Raw genomic sequence first — 18,795 nt, forward strand, 5'->3', positions numbered from 1 at the left:
TCAGAAAATTGCAACCTCCTTTTATAAAACTGTCTCTTATTCACACAACACTTAGCCAGCGACCCGGGAACCGTGCGGCCCATCAATAATCTCAGCGGATCTGCCCTGTGCAAATCAACTCGATCCCCCTAAAGTATTTCAGTCCAGCTCTGAGGTCCGGTCTCCCAATGCAGTCCAGGGCTGCAGTCTCCTACTCCCCGTCATATAAACCCTCAACTCCAGGCAGCAGAACGATGGGAATCCTTCTTGTTTTCATCCTGTGTGTCTGTTTACCCCGTGAGTACCGATCAAACAAACCGACATTGTGTGGATTTAATATAAAGCTGCCCGAGCCCATCCCAATTACAGACATTGTCTGGGGTTTTAACCGTTCAGTAGTTCGGCTCTGATGGTCCATTAAACTCTCTCTGTTTAATTTCCAGGCTCTTTCAGTCAGTCAGTGACACAGACCCCGGCAGCGGTGACCAGAAAGGAGTGTCAGTCTCTGACCATCACCTGTGTTTTCTCCGGTGCTTCGCGGAATTATTTCCAAGGGGGACATTTCTTCAAACAAACCCAAACCGGGACAGAGCGGGAGCGGATCTCCAGCGGGGGGAGATTTGTTGTGTCGGTGAATAAACCACAAAAGACATTTTCGCTGGAAATTCGGAATGTGAGAGTTGAGGACACCACCATCTATTACTGTAAAGCTCAGTACGGCAGCACACAGTGATGGGTCTCGGCTTCCCGCGATACAAAAACTCTTACTGCAAATTATCACAGAAACAAAAGAAAAAGCGGAGTTAATCTGCAGTTAAACCCCGACAGTTCTGCTTCACACTGTCTGCCCCACAGTCTAGTTTATAATGAGATTGGGTTATTGCCGTTAACATCTTGAGCTTTATAACTGCCGAGTGTGTGCGGATGGTGATGTCTTTCCCGGGATTGGTGTCAGTGAATGGGGATTGGGAATGACTGATCCCGATTACAAGCCCCGAACACCAGATGTGATCCTCGTCTAACAGCTGGAAAGGGGAACCACAGTCCCATCTGTTTAACTAAAGTCCCCACATCTCACCAAGGTCCCAGGGGAGTTTAAACTGACTTGTAACACTGTGTGAGCGTATGGGGAACTCACAACGTGAGAAACCTGAGCAAATACCTCTGTACAATTAAAATATAAATTACTTAGGCAAAGATGGTGAATTGTCGGGTTGATGTTATTATCGCTGGAACCTGGTTACATTTCATTGTAATTTCCACCATTCAGTTATCTTTCTTTGATATTTTTGTTGGTTTATATGAAGCGAACATTTCGTTCCCAGGACCATTTACTCAGAGCTCAGGGCCTCACAAAGAACAGTTTGAACCGACAGAGACGTTCAAACATTGAATATTGTTTATTTATTTAAACCCGCTGAATAATTGAGCAGCTTATACTGTCTGATGATGATTTCCCGGCAGGTTGAGGTGTCGGTGGTTGTTGTACCGGGGAGACTGTGAGCGGTGTCACTGTGGAGGTATACCAAATATGCGGATGGATGCGGGACGGTGGTGACTGTCACAGCCGGTAAGTGACTCCAAACCCCGCCGGGTTACAGCCTGTCCCGGGTAATGTTCACCGACAGTTTATTATTGATATCAGTGGAGTTTGGGTGGGATGTGTGTGTTGACGGAATCGGGACCATTATTGGTTTAACGGGCACATCGGGGACAACATCAACATCACGGACTCTCACACTCTGAATCGCTTTGAATGAGCGCAGATTGTTGACAATCCGGACTCCACTCCCGGTGTTAACTGTGATCGAGGGAGCTCTGTCTGTCCCTTAGAGCCCGGGAGCGGGGTCACAGAGCTCTCTCTTGGGCAGCAGATTGCAGTCCGAGCCGCGCAATGTGAATGAAGCACCGGGTCAATAAACTCAACACAACTGCGACCAGTTCGGATACCTGCAACGGCTCGTTCTGTACCTGACCCGGGAGAGAAACGGGAGGGTGACACAACGGACTCCAGATAAAAGAGATCCTGATGTGGGTCCAGATGGAATTTTATTATTAGACAATCAGTGACTGAAATTAGTGACATTGTCCCCGCCATTTTTTCAATTGCCTTCATATAACCATATTTTCCGCCCTCAGACCGAATGTGAAAGTTTGGAACTGCAGACAATTCTCTATATTGTCTGTCGATGTTTGAGACATGGGATTGCTGTAATTTATCTGTATCCCTGGTTACTGTGAATTAAAACAGCACAGTGCAGTGAGACCGTCAGCATGATGTATTAAACATATAAAGAAGAATATTAATATAAGGAAACAATTATAAACTGGGGGAATGTTCATTTAGAAGCATCAATAAATAATTCATCGAAAGGGAGAGAAGTATTGGATGATCTCTGCGCCATTCAACGTACAATCCAAGCCCAGGGTGTTGGGTGACGTGTATGGAGGAAATGACTGTAATGGACTCCAGTCTGGAATTCTGAGTAAAGTTTTGGTCTCTTTATTTAAGGAAGGATCTACTTGCCTTGGAGGGAGTGCAACAAAGATTCATGGGACTGATTCCTGAGATAAAGGGATTGTCCAAAAAGAAGAGATTGAGTAGTCTGGGCCTATGTTCGCTCGAGCTTAGAGGGATGAGATGTAATTTCATGAGAACATCTAACACCCAGGACAGGATAGATTCCGTGTGGGTGTTTTCCCCGACTGGGAAGCCTATAACTAGGGGTCATAGTTTCAGAATAAGGATTAGGCCATTAGAACGGAGAAGAAGAGATATTTCTTCAGTCAAACCACTGTTGTGAATCGCTGACATTCTCAACCTCAGAGAACTGTGTATGCTCAGTGGTTGAGTGTATGAAAGGAAGTGTTCAGTGGATTTCTGGATGCTAAAAGAATCAAGGGATATGGGGTCATTGCGGCAAAGTGATGTTGAGCTAGGAGATGAGTCAGGATATTATTGAATGCAGGAAAAGATTTGAAAGGTGATGTGGCTGCTCCTGCTTCTGTTTGTTATATCAAACTCTTAGATTTTTTACATTTCTGAGAAAAGAAATCAGGAGCAATCCATATCTCTGTGGAGAGGTTGAACAGGCCGGGCCTCTTGTCTCTGGGGAACAGAGAAGCAGGAGGAGTATTCACAGAAATCATTTAAATAATTAATGGATTTCAATGAGGTGTTTGTGGAATCGCTGTTTATTTGTGGGTGTGTCGAGAGCAATGTACCATAAATATAAGATAGTCACTAAAATAACAAATAAAGACGTTAAGAAGAAGGAATATAAAAATCAGGCAGGTCAGGCTGTGGAACTTGCTGCCGCAGGGAGTGGTTGGAGCAGATAGTATTGATACATTTATGGAAAGACTTGAAAATACAGGAGGGAGAACGGGACAGACTGACTCAGGTTGCTGACTGGAATGGTCAATCAGATTTCGGGCGGATGGCAACCCCGAACCAACCCGTCCGCAGCAAATGCACATGGATAAATCATTTGAGCCGAATGGATGATTCTGTGTTAAGTGAAATTTAGCGAAAGCTCCGCCCAGAGAGCCCGCCAATCAGTCAATGTGCGGAAAGAATTGAAATTGTCAGAGAGACGGAAGAGGCAGTTCCCAGTGAGTAACAGTAAAACCAATCCGGAAACTTAACAGACTGAATCCAACCGGCAACTGAGAGAGTTTGGGACAAGTTCCCACGATTGCTACGTTCCCATGCAAGAAGCGCAAACTGTACAAAGGAAATGTCGAAAGAAAATCAAACTAAATGTAAATATATCAAAATAAATGGAATTGGAGAAAAATGAAAACTATTGATAGAAGAAATCATGTTTTTTTCAATCGAATATTGATTGAAAAATGTTCAGTCAATATTTCTCCTTCCGATTACTTTTAAAGAATCGTGGCCTCTTAAAATTAAACTGCTACAATCTGAGTGTTGGTAATCATGATGCCAAAATATAGCCGCGGTCCCACATTGCAGACGGTGATTCGGGTGATCGGCCACATCGGCCTCTCAGCATTCATGTTTCACGAAGATCACTGTCACTACCTGGTGAAGGGACCTTTCATTGTATTAAATGTGCTTTAAAATACAAGTTGTATTTTTGGTAGCTGTGAGGCAAAACATGTTTATGTCATGCGCTGTTCTGCGCTGAATCAGGCCAGTAGCATTCAAAATCAGAAGGAAATTGGACAATATTTAACGTGCAAAACATGTGTATGAAGCAAAGAGGTCTTTTCAGGTTTTTTTTTACTGTTTCGATGAATCAGATGAGATTTATGTCTTTGATTACACATTGGGGATCAGCGGCAGCAACTCAAAGGTCGATTCAACAATCGAGCACGTTTGAGTGACGTACAGTCGACGAAATTAGTGTGAAGTTCTGTGCTCGTGAAGATGTTTCTTGGTCCTTTTCTGCCTTTTGGGTACCTACCTGGATTACTGAGCAGCCCCATGCCCTTGTCCCCGTCAGTTTCCAGGAGCATTTGACCGCGGCCGGCTCGCAAAGTTTATTTGAACAGAACGTGTTGTTAGATCCGGGACAGTTTATGCACAATGACAAGATTTCACAAGGCATTGAGTGTGATCTTTAAAACAAGTCCCAAACACAGTGTCCACCCTCATTTCACTGTCCCTCTGTGTGCGGCTTCGTGTTCTAACACTGCAACTGGAAACTCTGAATAATTCAAACCTGAAAATCAAACATTGCTTACTGGAATCATCGTCTCAAGTGTAAAGTGTAAATCACAGAGGAAGGTGTGCAGCAGGTATTTCTTTCAATGATGTGGAGAGTTTATTCTTTGTGGTCATTATGTACTTCTGCCTGAATATTTGCAAAGTCACTGGACTGTCTCACATTGAAACCTGATCCTCAGTTGCTGGAATCAGGCTGATCTAAGGCTCCTTCGCTTGGATTAGACGTTCAACTGAAGTCCCACCAGGCATTTCAGAGAGATATTTAATAATTTCCGGCACAGGCAGCTCTGAAGAAACGTTAATTCTGTTTCACTCTCCACAGATGCTGACAGACTTACCGAGTTTTTTTCCAGCACATTCTGTTTTTTCATGATAGTTAGAATAGTATTGGGGAAGGAGGGAATATCCCACATCCCACCCTCATAAAATACCACTTACCAAACACACATGGACGAATCTACCAGCTCATTACTGTGCGGGAATGAGGGTGGTAGACTTCACTAACGGAAACAACCCCACCTCACCCCTCCAAACCCGCAGGACACTGTACATCAGAAAAATAGGAGAGGGGGCTTCACATCAGGCTTATTGACCCCAATGAAGCAGCATGAAACTGCAGTTTCCATTTCTAAATATGTCACTTTATCACGCAACACAGGACCAGAGAGATGGGAACCGTGTGGCCCGTCAATGCTCCGCGGGACACTGTCCTCTGCAAAGAAACTCTACCCTCTAAGGTCTTTCAGTCCAGCTCTGAGGTCCGGCCTCCCAGACCAGTCTAGGGCTGCAGTCTTCTACTCCCCGTCATATAAACCCTCAGCTCCGGTCAGCATAACGATAAGAATACTCTTTGTTTTCACCCTGTGTGTCTGTTTACCTCGTGAGTACAGATCAAACAAACCGACATTGTGTGGATTTAATATAAAGCTGCCCGAGACCATCCCAATTACAGACACTATCTAGGGTTTTAACCCCGTTCTGTGGTTCGGCTCTGATGGTACATTAAACTCTCTCTGTTTAATTTCTAGGCTCTTTCAGTCAGTCAGTGACACAGACCCCTGCAGTGGTGACCAGAAAGGAGTGTCAGTCTCTCATCATCACTTGCGTTTTCTATGGTAATTCTCATAGTTTAGAGAACGGCCATTTCTTCAGACAAACCCAGACCGGGACGGAGCGGGAAAGGATCTCCAGCGGAGGGAGATTTGTTGTGTCGGTGAATAAAGCAGAAAATACATTTTCGCTGGAAATTCGAGATTTGACAGTTGAAGACACCGCCACCTATTACTGTAAAGCTCAGTACAGATATAGATGTGGGAGCACCGTTTCGAAAGATGCTTATGAAGATGGATCCGGGACGGTGTTGGCTGTCACTGCCGGTAAGTGACACCAAACCGCCATGTGTTACAGACTATCCAGCGTAATGTTCACATTGGGGAGGGGGTGGTCTAGTTGTTATGCCTTTGGACTAGTATTCCAGAGGCCAAGGCCCAAGAGCTGGGATCTCGGGTTCAAACCCCACCAACAGCAACTGGCCGAATTATAAATCAAATAATATAAACCAGTGCAATTTAAAGCTCATGATCATGAAACCATTGCTGGTTCACTAATGTCCTTTAGCGAATGGAACCTGGTCTAACCCAAATGCGACTCCAGACACAGAGCAATGTAATTTACTCTTCAATGCTCCCTGAACTGATGGCCTAGTCACTCAGATGAATGAAATCGTTACGAAGCCTGAAATAAAAACTAATGAAACCCGGACCCACCACTCGGCATAGCACCTGCTATCGACCCAGGCACCCGAAATGACCATAGCCAAACCCAGCAATGTCCTCCAAACTCTGGAGGCTTGTGCCAAAATTGGGAGTGCTGTCTCACAGTTTAACAAGCAACAGCCTGATAGGGTCACACTCACGGAATCATTCCTTATAGACAATGCCTTATAGACCACCTTCATTATCCCTGTGTGTGTCCTGTACCACCAGCAGGACAGGCCCAGAGACAGCGGCACAGTGATATACAGTCTGCAGGGAGTTGCCCCTGGGAGTCCTCAATTTGGCTCCAGGCCCCATGAAGTCTCATGACATCTGGTCAAAGATGGGCAAGGATACCTCCTGCTGTTTACCATCTATCTCCAGCTGAGCAGATGAATCAGTTTTGTCACTTATTGATCATCAAGATCAATGTGAGCGGCAAAGACTGTAATGGACCCCAGTCTGGATGCTGTGTGAAATTTTGCACTCATTATTAAGAAAGGATCTACACGCTTTGAAGGAAGTGAACAAAGGTTCATCAGACTGCTTCCTGAGTTAAAGGGATTGTCCTATGAGAAGCGATTAAGTAGTCGAAGCATATATTCCCTAGAGTTTAGAGGAATAACTGTTGATATAATTGGAACATAAAGCATTCTTAAGGGACTTGACTGGCAGATTCTGGGTTGGTGTTTTTCCAGGCTGGGCAGCCTATAACTAGGGGTCACAGTTTCAGATTACACTCAGTGTTGAGTGTATTCAAGACAGTGTTCGATAGATGTTTGGACTCTGAAAAGAATCAAGGGATATGGGGACTGTGTGGGAATGTGATGTTGAAGAAGGAGATCAGCCACGATATTATTGAATGGCAGAGAATGTTTGAAAGGTGTCATGGTGGCGCCTGCTTCTATTTCTTATATTATCTGCTTTGATTTCTTGCACTTTTGAGAAAAGAAATAAGGAACAATCGACATTTCACAGGAGAGGGTGAGCAGGCTGGGCATCTATCCTCTGGGAAACATAGAACCCCGAGGAGAATTCGGAGAAATCTTTCAAATTATGAATGAGTTCACTGGGGTTGGATGTTGAGCTACTGTTTATTTGTGGGTGATTCCAGAGCAATGGGCCATCAAATACATGCTCCTCACTAACAGAACAAATCAGGATGTTAAGAAAAATAAATTTAAACAAAGACCCTTCAGAATTTGAAAGTTGCTGCCACCGGGAGCAGATAGTAATGATGTATTTGGGGAAAGGCTTGAAAATACAGGAGGGAGAGCGGGACAGGCGGACACAGGGAGCTGGATAGAAATGGGGAGTCAGTTTTCGGGCGGGGCAGGTTGATCTGAAGTGTACACACAGCCATGACTCAGTTGGACCGAATAGCGTTTTCATCTCCTGCAGAACCTGTACAATGTAAAACTTAGAGAAAACTCCGCTCAGAGAACGCGGAGAGAATCAGTCAATGGACGGAAAGAATTGAAATTGTCAGAGAGCGGGAAGAGGCAGCTCCCAGTGAGTAATAGCAAAACCACAGTGGAAAGTGAACAGACTGAACCCAACCGACAGCTGAGAGAGTTTGGGACAAGTTCCCACGATTGTAAGAAGCGCTAACAGCACAAAGTAAATGTAAAAATAAAGGGGAACGGAATGGAAATATTTCAAATTAAACGGAAATGGAGAAAATTGGATCCTGTTGATGGATGAAAATAGGGAAATAGAACGAACGGCAGATTGAAACTCCAGAGCAGTGTTGAACTGCATGTATTTGACCTTTGACCATTGATGTTCACGATCAGTTTGGCCCAATCGGATCATGAATCTCATCGCTTTTTGTTGGACCTTGCTGTGCGCAGTTATGCAACGCAGCTTTGTCATTCTCGATCAATTATTTTTGGAAGCTGATTACGTCATTGATAATAAAACATTCCTTCGGGTTTGTCTCTCACCAAGCAAAATAGAAATAGAAATTTAATGTTCTTCATTGAAACATACTGCACGGAAGGATGGAAGTAGGGCACTTGTGTATGGGCTGCCCTTTTAAAAGACCAACCCAATTGTCCCCACTACCCAGGCATTTTTCCCGTATTTTCCCCGCATTATTTTCCTGTTCCTGCACAGATCCATCATCCTTTTGAAAGTTACTGTTGAATCTGCTCCTACCACCCATTCTCATCTTCCATTAAAGGTCGGAAGAATTTGCTTTGTAAAATAAATGATTATCCTCATGTATCATCTTGACCACATTTAATAACCGTGAATACGGTTCGAACAGCCACAAAGTCAAGACAATTTCCGCAAAATCAAGAGCTATTAACAAATTCCCCCGGGTAAACAGTGGTTAGGCCAACAAATAATATTTATTTTTTACCCTACAGATTCCAGTTCTCTGGTATCCCGGAGTCCGCATCTCCAAACCTCTGCTGCCGGTGACACCGTTACTCTAAGCTGTGAATATTCAGGGCTCCGTCAGTACACAGTACACTGGTACCGTCCGTCCCCAGGACTGGCTCCGGAATATTTGCTTCAGAGACACACTTCAGGAGAGGAGAATAAAGAAAACGCTGCCGGGGGTAGAATTTCTGCTTTTATCGATCCTGCCGAGAAAAGCCGCCGGCTAAAGATCGCCAAACTACAATTGAGCGACTCCGCTGTGTATTACTGTGCACTGAGTCGGCGGAAAGCACAGTGATACAGAGCACGGAGAGAGCTGTACAAAAACCTGAACATGATGGGAATACAGACACACAGTGATACAGAGCACGGACAGAGCTGTACAAAAACCTGAACATGATGGGAATACAGACACACAGTGATACAGAGCACGGACAGAGCTGTACAAAAACCTGAACATGATGGGATTACAGACACACAGTGACACAGAGCATGGAGATAGCTGTACGAAAAGCTGAACAAGGTGGAAATTGCACTGCCTCCATAACTCACCATGATGCTCGGTGGACCCTGAAACACGGGCCCCATCTCTCTCTCTCTCTCTCTCTTCCTCTCTCTCTTTGTATTTGTGTCAATCTGAAGCTTTTTTATTTCTATCTCTCTATCACTGAATTGATGTGTGTCTTGAAGGGAGTTGAAAAAAGAAATATGCAGGCAAATTAAAGAATATAGTAGCAAACAGAATATTAATAATAGGGATGCACTACCTAGTATTATTTCCCCAAAAGAAGTAGGTAAAGGGGCGAAGGGAATTGAGTTCCTACAATGTGCACTGTTGTCTTTATAAAGCCAAACGTAAAAAAAAAACAGCAAGGTAATGGGGAATGAAACAAATCAGGAAGAGAAGTAAAGGCAGGGGAACACCTTGGCATTGCTGACCATAACATAATATGCTTTAAGATGAGGATAGGGATGGATAAAGTTTTGGTGGAAACCAACTAACCATCTGGTTGATTGAACGGTGGGTAGGTAATCCCATTGAAGCGGGATGGTCGATTGATTGAGGTAATGAACATGAAATTCAACAAACAAATGCTCACGTGCTTTTGAACTCCATTCCTGGGAGTTTGTTTCCCAGTGCTGCTCCTATTTTTGTTGATTAAGGAAAATGGTAAGTTAATGAAGTTAATGGGCAGACCAACTTTGTAAATGCCGAGCAGGCTCGAGGGGCTGAATGGCCTTCGCCTGTTCCTATACAGAAATCTCATGTCTCCAGATGCTGATGTAGGTTTTGGCCAAAAGAGAGAGATGCAGAGACGGGGAGAGTCAGAGACACAGAAAAAGAGAATGATGGGCTGACAGGGAAATAACGAACAATTTATTTTAAAAAAGACATTTTGGCAGAGTGTGTGACAATGATGGATGAGTTGAGGGGTTTAGAAGACGATCTTGGAAAGCCAGTTATTGATGCTTGAAGACTTGGGATTTAATTGAAGGCAATTAGGATTAAACACATTAAATACTGTAGTATTTAACAAAACAATGTCACACAATGGGCGGGTGGATGAACCCCTCCTATTTCTGTGCTACACCTCCCCATTTTCTTATTGTTCAATAAGAAAAATTAATAAATAAAAGGAGATGAGGGGGGAATGCTAGAGACTGCTGCTCTTAACAACCACATGTTCTAACCTTCTAACCTCAATGCCTGAGAGACGTGCAGCTGTTAACCGTTTTCACTGTTCAGTTTCTTAATTCCACACAGAACAGTTAAACGAGCAGTGCGGTCGCTGACAGTTCGATGTTCGTTGATCAGCAGAACCGGATTTAGTCACATTGAAATCACACAATGGGACAGAATTAAAACACAATTTGCTGGACATCAGAAATTGAACCGGAGGATTTTATAGAATGAGCTGCGGGCTCTCTCTTTTTGTCTGCATGTTTCTCTCTGCCTCTATATCTTTCTAAATCTGTCCCCGTCTCTGTCTGTGCCTCTCTCCTTTTGTCAATCGCTATCTCCTCTTTCTAAATTTCTGCCTTTGGCTGTGGCACCCTCCGTTGTCTCTCACAATCTCTCTCGCCCCCTCTCTCTCACTCGCTCTCTCAAAAAAACACACACACACACAGACTTTCTGTTCCCCTCGTCAATATTTGTCTCCATCCTCTGTATCTTTCTCAGTGTCTCGGCATATTTTCCTCCCTTTCTCTCCCTCTGTCTCTCACTTTCTATCTTTCTTTCTACTTTCCCTTGTCTTTCGCTTTCCCTATAGCAGGCTCTTCTCTCATTGTTTCCAACAGAAAGTTACAGTTCTCCCTTTTTTGTTCAGAATCTGAAACATTCGCAAACTGCCAATTAACCTTTTAAACTCCGGATTCAAATTTACAACCGGAAACCGGCGGTTTCTGATTCTGGTGCTGTCAGAGGTGAAGATTCAGTGTTCACAAACTGAACTCCCACCATTCAGGTTATATTGCAACCCAGCCATAGTTTCCGTACGGGGCCTGAATTAGTTTGTATCACTGAATATTCAGCACACAGTAGTAAATTCCACTGTCACTCAGCTCTACATCTGTCAGGGTTAACCTGAAAAAACGACCAGACATTCGGAGTGTTGAAGAGATTCGGCCTCCCACACGCGCTGCACAGACCTTCGAATAGTTAATGAACAGAAAGCAAATGGATGTTTAGATATTGGAGACATCAATGGATACTCGTTCCCTTCCTTCATCCCACCATTATAAAATGAGGCCATTCAGTACATCGTGTCTGTGCAGTCTCTTTGGCAGAGGTGTCAAATTGCACCCACTCCACTGTTCACTCCCCTTTGCCTTGCAAAAGTTTCCATTTCAAGTAGTTACCCAATTATGTTTTTGACAGTTGATATTGAAAATGCTTCCTCCAACCTATCCGGCAGCGCATTCCACAACACAAAAACTCAATGTGTAAATAAATGGCTGCTCAGGGTGCCTCTGATTCTTTTGCAATTTAATTACAATCCAAGTCCTCTGATTACGGAGCTTTCCGCTGCTGGATGCAACTTCCCTTATTTATTCAACCAAAACAACTCATATTTGTCAATATCTCCATCAAACATTTTCTCAATCTTTTAAGTTCTACACAGAACAGCCGCAGATTCTCCAGTCTCTCCAAAATCTAAAGCCCCTCATCAGCTGTACCTTCCCAATAAATCTCTCCCGCACCTTCTCCAAGACGCTCAAATCATTCATCAAATGTGGTTCCAATATTTGTACACAACAGTCCAACTGAGGCCTTACCAGCTTGGTAGAAATGTTTAGCATAGCATCCTTATCCTCTTGGAAAAAACCAAGAATTTAAAATGTTATTGAGAGAAGTCTCAGCCTTCACTACCAACTTCAAACTATTGTGCACATTACATCATATCCATCTCTCTGTTCCTACAGCGCCGATCAACTTGCAGCATTTAGTTTATATCAGATATCCTCATTCATCCCACCAAAATGCATCACTTCACACTTCTCCAGCTTAAATTCAATCTGGTATGTGCCTGGCAAATTGGAATCTCCACGTCCTCCTGAGGTTTGTTACCGTCTGCCTCATTGTTTATTACAAACTGAGACCCCTGTCATCTGCAAAATCTGAGTAACTATACCAGCGGATAGGTTATTACATTATTATGCTTATATGGCTATAACTTGAGTGGAATGTGCAACGAGACCTTGGTATCCTCGTACACCAGTCGCTGAAGGTAACCATGCAGGTGCAGCAGGCGGCAAAGAAGGCAAATGGTATGTTGGCCTTCATTGCGAGAGGATTCGAGTAGAGGAGCAGGGATGTCTTGCTGCACTTATACAGGACCTTGGTGAGACCACACTTGGAATATTGTGTGCAGTTTTGGTCTCCTTATCTGAGGAAAGGAGTGCAGCGAAGGTTTACCAGGCTGATTCCTGGGAAGGCGGGATTGACATATGAGGAGAGATTGAGTCCGTTAGGATTATATTCACTGGAATTCAGAAGAATTAGGGGGGATCTCATAGAAACCTATAAAATTATAACAAGACTTGACAGTGTAGATGCAGGGAAGATGTCTCCGATGGTTGGGGAGTCCAGAACCAGGGGTCACAGTCTGAGGATACGGGATAGACCATTTAGGAATGAGATGAGGAGAAATTTATTCACCCAGAGAGTGGTGATCCTGTGGAATTCGCTACCACAGAAAGTAGTTGAGACCAAAGCATTGAATATTTTCAAGAAGGACTTAGATATAGCTCTTGGGGCGAAAGGGATTCAAGGATATGGGGAGAAAGCGGTAGCAGGCTATTGAGTTGGATGATCAGCCATGTTCATCGTGAATGGCGGGGCAGGCTCGAAGGGCCGAATGGGCATCCCCTGCTCCTATTTTTTATGTTTCTATGTTTACTGGATTACGGTTTACATATAATTATTATGCATAAATCACTGGCCCAAGTATCGAAGTTTAAGGAAGGCAGTTGTAAACTTCATCCAAATTAAAATGAGTAATCGATTAGATCCATCCAGCTATCCATCCCTCACTCACTTTCACTCCTGTCCAGTCATCTGCACGTCCAGCCATCCTTTCATGTATCAGGCCGTCCGTCCATCTATCTGTCCGTTCATCCATCCATCCATCCATCCATTCATCCATCCATCCATCCATCTGTCCGTCCCTCCGTCCATCCGTCCATCCGTCCATCCGCCCGCCCCTCCATCCATCGGTCCATCCATCCATCCGCCCATCCTTCCATGCGTCCATCCGCCCATATGTCCAACCGTCCATCCGTTCATCCATCCATCCTTCCATCCATCTGTCCTTCCGTCCATCCGCCCATCCATCCGTCCATCAATCTTCCATCGATCCATCCATCCGTCCATCCAGCCATCCATCCATCCATCCTTCCATTCATCTATCCATTCTTCCGTCCCTCTGTCCATCCGACAACCCATCCATCCGTCCATGCATCCCACATAGTTTATTATTCTCTTCGTCACACCATTACCCTCATTCTGTTCGCACCACTTGCCCTCACTGATCAGACGCATGTCTATTTTATGACATATATATATCTTTTTCTCGGTCTCCCTGCTTCTTTCTCTGTCCCTCACCTCATCTTTTTCTCTCTCTGTCTCATTTTCTCTGTCTCTCTCTTCCTTTCCCACTGCCTCTTTCTTTCTTTCTCTCTGTCTCTCTTTCACGCTGCTGGTATGAATAGAAATTCGGAATGTCTGGCGAGGAACTACAGATTGACACAGCACCCAGGTATCTGGGTGTCCTCGTACATGAGTCACAAAATGTGAGCATTGGAGAGACTGTTTTAGAATATTGCAACTGCACAGAGAGTTGATGAGACCACATTTAAGGTACATTGTACAGTTTTGGTGTCATTATTTAAGGAGTATCATAACGGCATGGAGGTTGTTTAGATAAGGTTCAATAGGATGGTTCCTGGGAACAAGGAGTTGACTTCTGACGAAAAGTTGACCTGGTTGGGCCTATACACATTGGAGTTTTGAAGAATGAGAGGTGATGTTTTGGAAACATATGCGGTTCTCAGCAGAGTCAGAGAATAGATGCTGAGATCGGGGAAGCGAGAACTGGGGCACAAAGTCAAAATAAGAAGTCTCCAACAAAACAGTTTTGAGCAAAAATTACGTCTCTTAGAGGCGTTTATTGATAATTTTCTACGCAGAGAGTAGTAGAGACTGTCATTGAACATACCCAAGGCTGAGTTGGACAGGTTTTTGACCGAAAGGGGATGAAAGGTTATAGGCGGCTGGCAGGAAAACGGCGTTAAGACCACAATCAGACAAGAGTGTGGAAAAGGCAGATTCGAACATGCCTTTCAAAAGCCAATTACATGAACAGCTGAAGGAAATCAAATATCAAGGTTATTGAGGAATGTCTGGGTCGAGGGACTTGTTAAATTGTTATTGCAGAGAGAGAATGACAGACAGGCATGAAGAAAGTCACACAGAGAGATGAGCAGAACATACCCGGAGAGGTGGAGAAAGACTAACTGGCGAGAAACAGAACCAGATATAGATAACTGTCGAGTAACTTTAACAGAATGTACATCACTTAGCTTGTGGGGGGTGGTGGTTGAGAGGTGGGGGGGAGGGGGGGGGGGGTGGGGGGCGGGGTGTTGTGGGGGGTGGCGGTGGTGGCGAGGCTTCCAAACAACTACATATTGTGTGGAGTCAGGATGTCACATTGGAAAGACAGGGAGAACTTTTTGTACGGGCCTGTTGTGGTCTGGTGACGTTGTGTTTTCTATGACATAGCTATACACAGCGTTGTCAGACAATTTCGCCTAGTGAAAGGTTAAGGTGACCGTTCTTGCAGCTTTATGAAAGGTACCATAGAGCAGACGCTTCCCAAATGCGTTTGTTATGACGTGGCAGGTGATGTGTGACAGACGGACCAAATCTACAAGGAAAACTTGGCCACATGACCACAACTGTTTTGCAATTTGTTTTTATTGTGAGAAGTTTTGTGCACTGAATTCAGAAGTAATGAGTCCACTAGTACCTTTAGAGATTAAAAAAAAACTAAATTTAAGCATTTATTAACAAATGAAAAATTTCAAGCACACACATAAGATTGGAGTCAATTAATACTATAACAAATATCAAACTTCCTAATTTACCTGATTTTCGACTACACATCCCCTTTAGGGAACATTCCTAAATAGATTTTAAATTTAAAAAAACAAGCCAGCAAAGCACCCAGTCGACAATAGAATTCCAAAGGGTTTTACCCAACTTTAGCTACTGGACATAGTAGACTTTTGCTCATGTGGCTGGAGGCTTCCCAAGGCTGTTTCACACACTCCTGTTAGATCTTACATACACCCCGCCCCCAACAAAGCCTTTCAGTCCCTTTTATATATGCTTCTCTCTCCTTGATCTGTAAATTCCATTGTTCCATACGTATTTGCAAATTTACTTTCACCATAATATAAAACATTTCATGTTGCCTATGTGACATCTTTCCTTTTGGGAAAAATAAGCACGCTGCATGTCTTGGTTATCTTGCCAGTTGTAAACATCCGACCATCTCTTTGAAATCCAAACCATTCCTTCACTTATCTAAAATGCAACTTTCCTTCACACCGTATGTGCTAAGACCTCATCCATGTTTACTCATTAACATTACACGCACCCTTCTACACCTCACTCATTTCGATAATTTCAAGCTTGCAGTCTATCTGACACCCATTTAACTAAATCATGCAGACAGAATCGTACACACCCACCCCCATAAACCTACTTTACAATAAACCACCATAATATTATAAAAATTGTTATAGTTTTGTGTCATGTTTTTCTGGAACTCAATTTATTTCCAATATATATTGAAGTTTTCGCTCTGGGTACTGAAAATACTTGAGAAAGGAAGGATAAATGTGTGATGTCGAATAATTGCAGTTGAAAGTCACACTGCCTCTGTAACTCACCGTGATGCTCGGTGGATCCTGAAACACGGGCCCCATTTCCTCAGTGGGTTGAATGATTGTGAATATCGGTGTCAAACAGATGAAAGGCAGCATGTTATCAGATTAAGAAAGACACCAGCAACAGAGAGTCAGGCCCACAGCATTAACTTCATAAATCCTAGGCCACATGGTGTTGGGCACAATTCACCCTCCGTGTGAACAGTGGAGATACATGAGGCAGCCGCCTGAAAAATGCACAGGAATTTACATCTCTGCACCCGATGAGTGGAAATGGCAGCTTCGATGACAGACTGACAGGTTGTCCGACATTTGTCATTTTTCGTTACCCCCCGAATCAACATCACTGAAGTAGATAACCTGGTCATTATCACTATGTTGTTTGTGGGAGTTTGACGTGGTAAATTGCCTGTCGTGTTTCCCACATATAGGCGCTCGAAAACCTTCTTTGACTGTAAAGTATTTTGTAAAGTTCTGATGTCATGAAAGACGCTGTATAAATGCTCGTTTTTCCTTCTTTATTGTTCTTGAGAGACAGAGTGAGAATCGGAACCAGAAGATGGGACTGAATTCATTATACTGAGTGCAGTGCTAACCGTTAGAATAAAACTCGCTATCAGGATTCTCTCTCTCTCTGTATTTTCCTCGCTCTCTTTGTGTGTCTTTGTGTCACTCTGTAGCTCTTTATTTCCACATCTCTAGCTTTGAATTCATGTGTGTCCTGAAGGGAGTTAAGAAAGAAATTTGCAGACAATTCAAGGGATTTACTAACAAACAGATTTATAATCACGGGGCTTGCACTAACTAATATTACTTCGCTGGAAGTAGTATGTAAAGGCGCTAAGGGAATGAAGTTACCATAATGTACACTGGATGCCTTTATAAAGCAAAATGCAAAAACAAACAACAAAGTAATGAGGAATGAAACTAATCAGGGTGAGAAGTAAAGGCAGGTGAGCATCTAGGCATTGATGACCATAACACAATATGCTCCAAGATGAGGATAGGGATGGGTAACATTTTGACAGAAACCAACTAACCATCTGGCTGATTGAACACTAGGCAGGTAATTCCAGTGAAGCAGGATGGCCAAGTGATTGAGGTAATGGGCATAAAATTGAATAAACGTATGCTCACGTGCATTTGAACTCCATTCCTGGGAGTTTGTTTTATTTTTGTTGATTAAGGAAAATGGAGGTAAGGTACTGAAGTTGATGGGCAGGCCAACAATCCTCTTAGTAATTGCCGAGCAGGCTCGAGGAGCTGAATGGCCTTCTGTTCGTAAACAGAAATATTATGTCTCCAAATGCAGAGGTAGAGTTTGTCCGATGGAGAGAGATGCAGAGAGGAGGAGAGTCAGATACACAGAAAAGTAGAATGTTGGACTGACAGGGAAATAACGAACAATTTATTTAAAGGAAAAATAAATTTTGGCAGTGTGTGGCAATGACAGATCAGTTGAGGGGTTTAAAAGACACTCTTGGAAAGTCAGTTGTTGAAGATGTTTGGGATTTAATTGGGGCAACTGAAGACAATTGCGATTAAAACCATTAAACACTGTAGTGTTTAACAAAACAATGTTGTAGAATTGGCGGGTGTATGAGCTCCTGGTATTTCTGTATTACATTTCCCCATCTTTTTACAGTTTAATAAAAACAACTAATAAATAAATAGAGGTGACGGGGAACTCTAGAGACTGCCGCTCTCAACAATTATACTTTTCTAACCCTCTAACCTCAATGCCTGAGAGACGTGCAGCTGTTAACCGTTCTCACTGTTCAGTTTCTCAATTCCAAACAGCACAGTTAAACGAGCGGTTTCTGCAGTGCGCTCGCTGACAGTTCGATATCCGTTGATCAGCAGAACCGGATTGAGTCAGATTGAAATCACACAATGGGGCAAACTTAAAACACAATTTGCTGGAAATCAGAAATTGCACCGGAGGATTTTATAGAATGAGCGGCGGGCTCTCTCTCTCTTTGACTGACTCTGTTTCTCTCTGCCTCTATATCTTTCTGTCTCTGTACCCGTTTGCCCCTCTCTCCCTTTGTCTATCGTATTCTCCTTCTCTTTCTAAATTTCTATCTTTGTCTGTGCCTCTCTCTGTTTCCTCTCGCAATCCCTCTTTCTCTCTGTGACACTCACACAGACACTTTCTGTTATCTGCGTCAATTCTTGTCAGAACAAAAATACAACAGAAGATCCGAAACCCTTTGACCTTTTCTTCCCTCAGGTTCTACCGCCCCACAAAATTTGAAAATTTCTTTAAGGCGATCTGCATACAGCCCTAATGTTTCGGCTGTTTGGAAACTAGTATCTGAGTGGTGGATTGTCTACATAATTCTATCAGCCATCATTCCGCTTTCATTCATTAGGAGCGCAGACAGTATATGCTGTTTTGAATCCAGCAGGAAGATAAACAGCCCCAATGTTGCTTTAGCGAAACTACTTTGCACACGGAGAGGAAGGAGGAGGTTAAATCGGAGCGCAGAGGTTCCACGGTGGGATTCTGACTTCCGA

General features: G+C 43.5%; 1 protein-coding gene across 1 annotated transcript; it reads left to right on the forward strand.

Annotated features, from left to right (window-relative positions):
* Positions 1-233: 233 nt before the first annotated feature.
* On the forward strand, positions 234-9,118 carry LOC144676818 (uncharacterized). The gene is made up of 3 exons (XM_078537139.1): positions 234-276; positions 5,704-6,051; positions 8,805-9,118. Exons 1-3 carry the CDS (start codon positions 234-236, stop codon positions 9,116-9,118), a joined length of 705 nt encoding a protein of 234 aa, XP_078393265.1.
* Positions 9,119-18,795: the final 9,677 nt, after the last annotated feature.

The sequence above is a fragment of the Cetorhinus maximus genome, unplaced genomic scaffold (genome assembly GCF_964194155.1).
Source record: "Cetorhinus maximus unplaced genomic scaffold, sCetMax3.hap1.1 HAP1_SCAFFOLD_1961, whole genome shotgun sequence".
Lineage (NCBI taxonomy): Eukaryota > Metazoa > Chordata > Chondrichthyes > Lamniformes > Cetorhinidae > Cetorhinus > Cetorhinus maximus.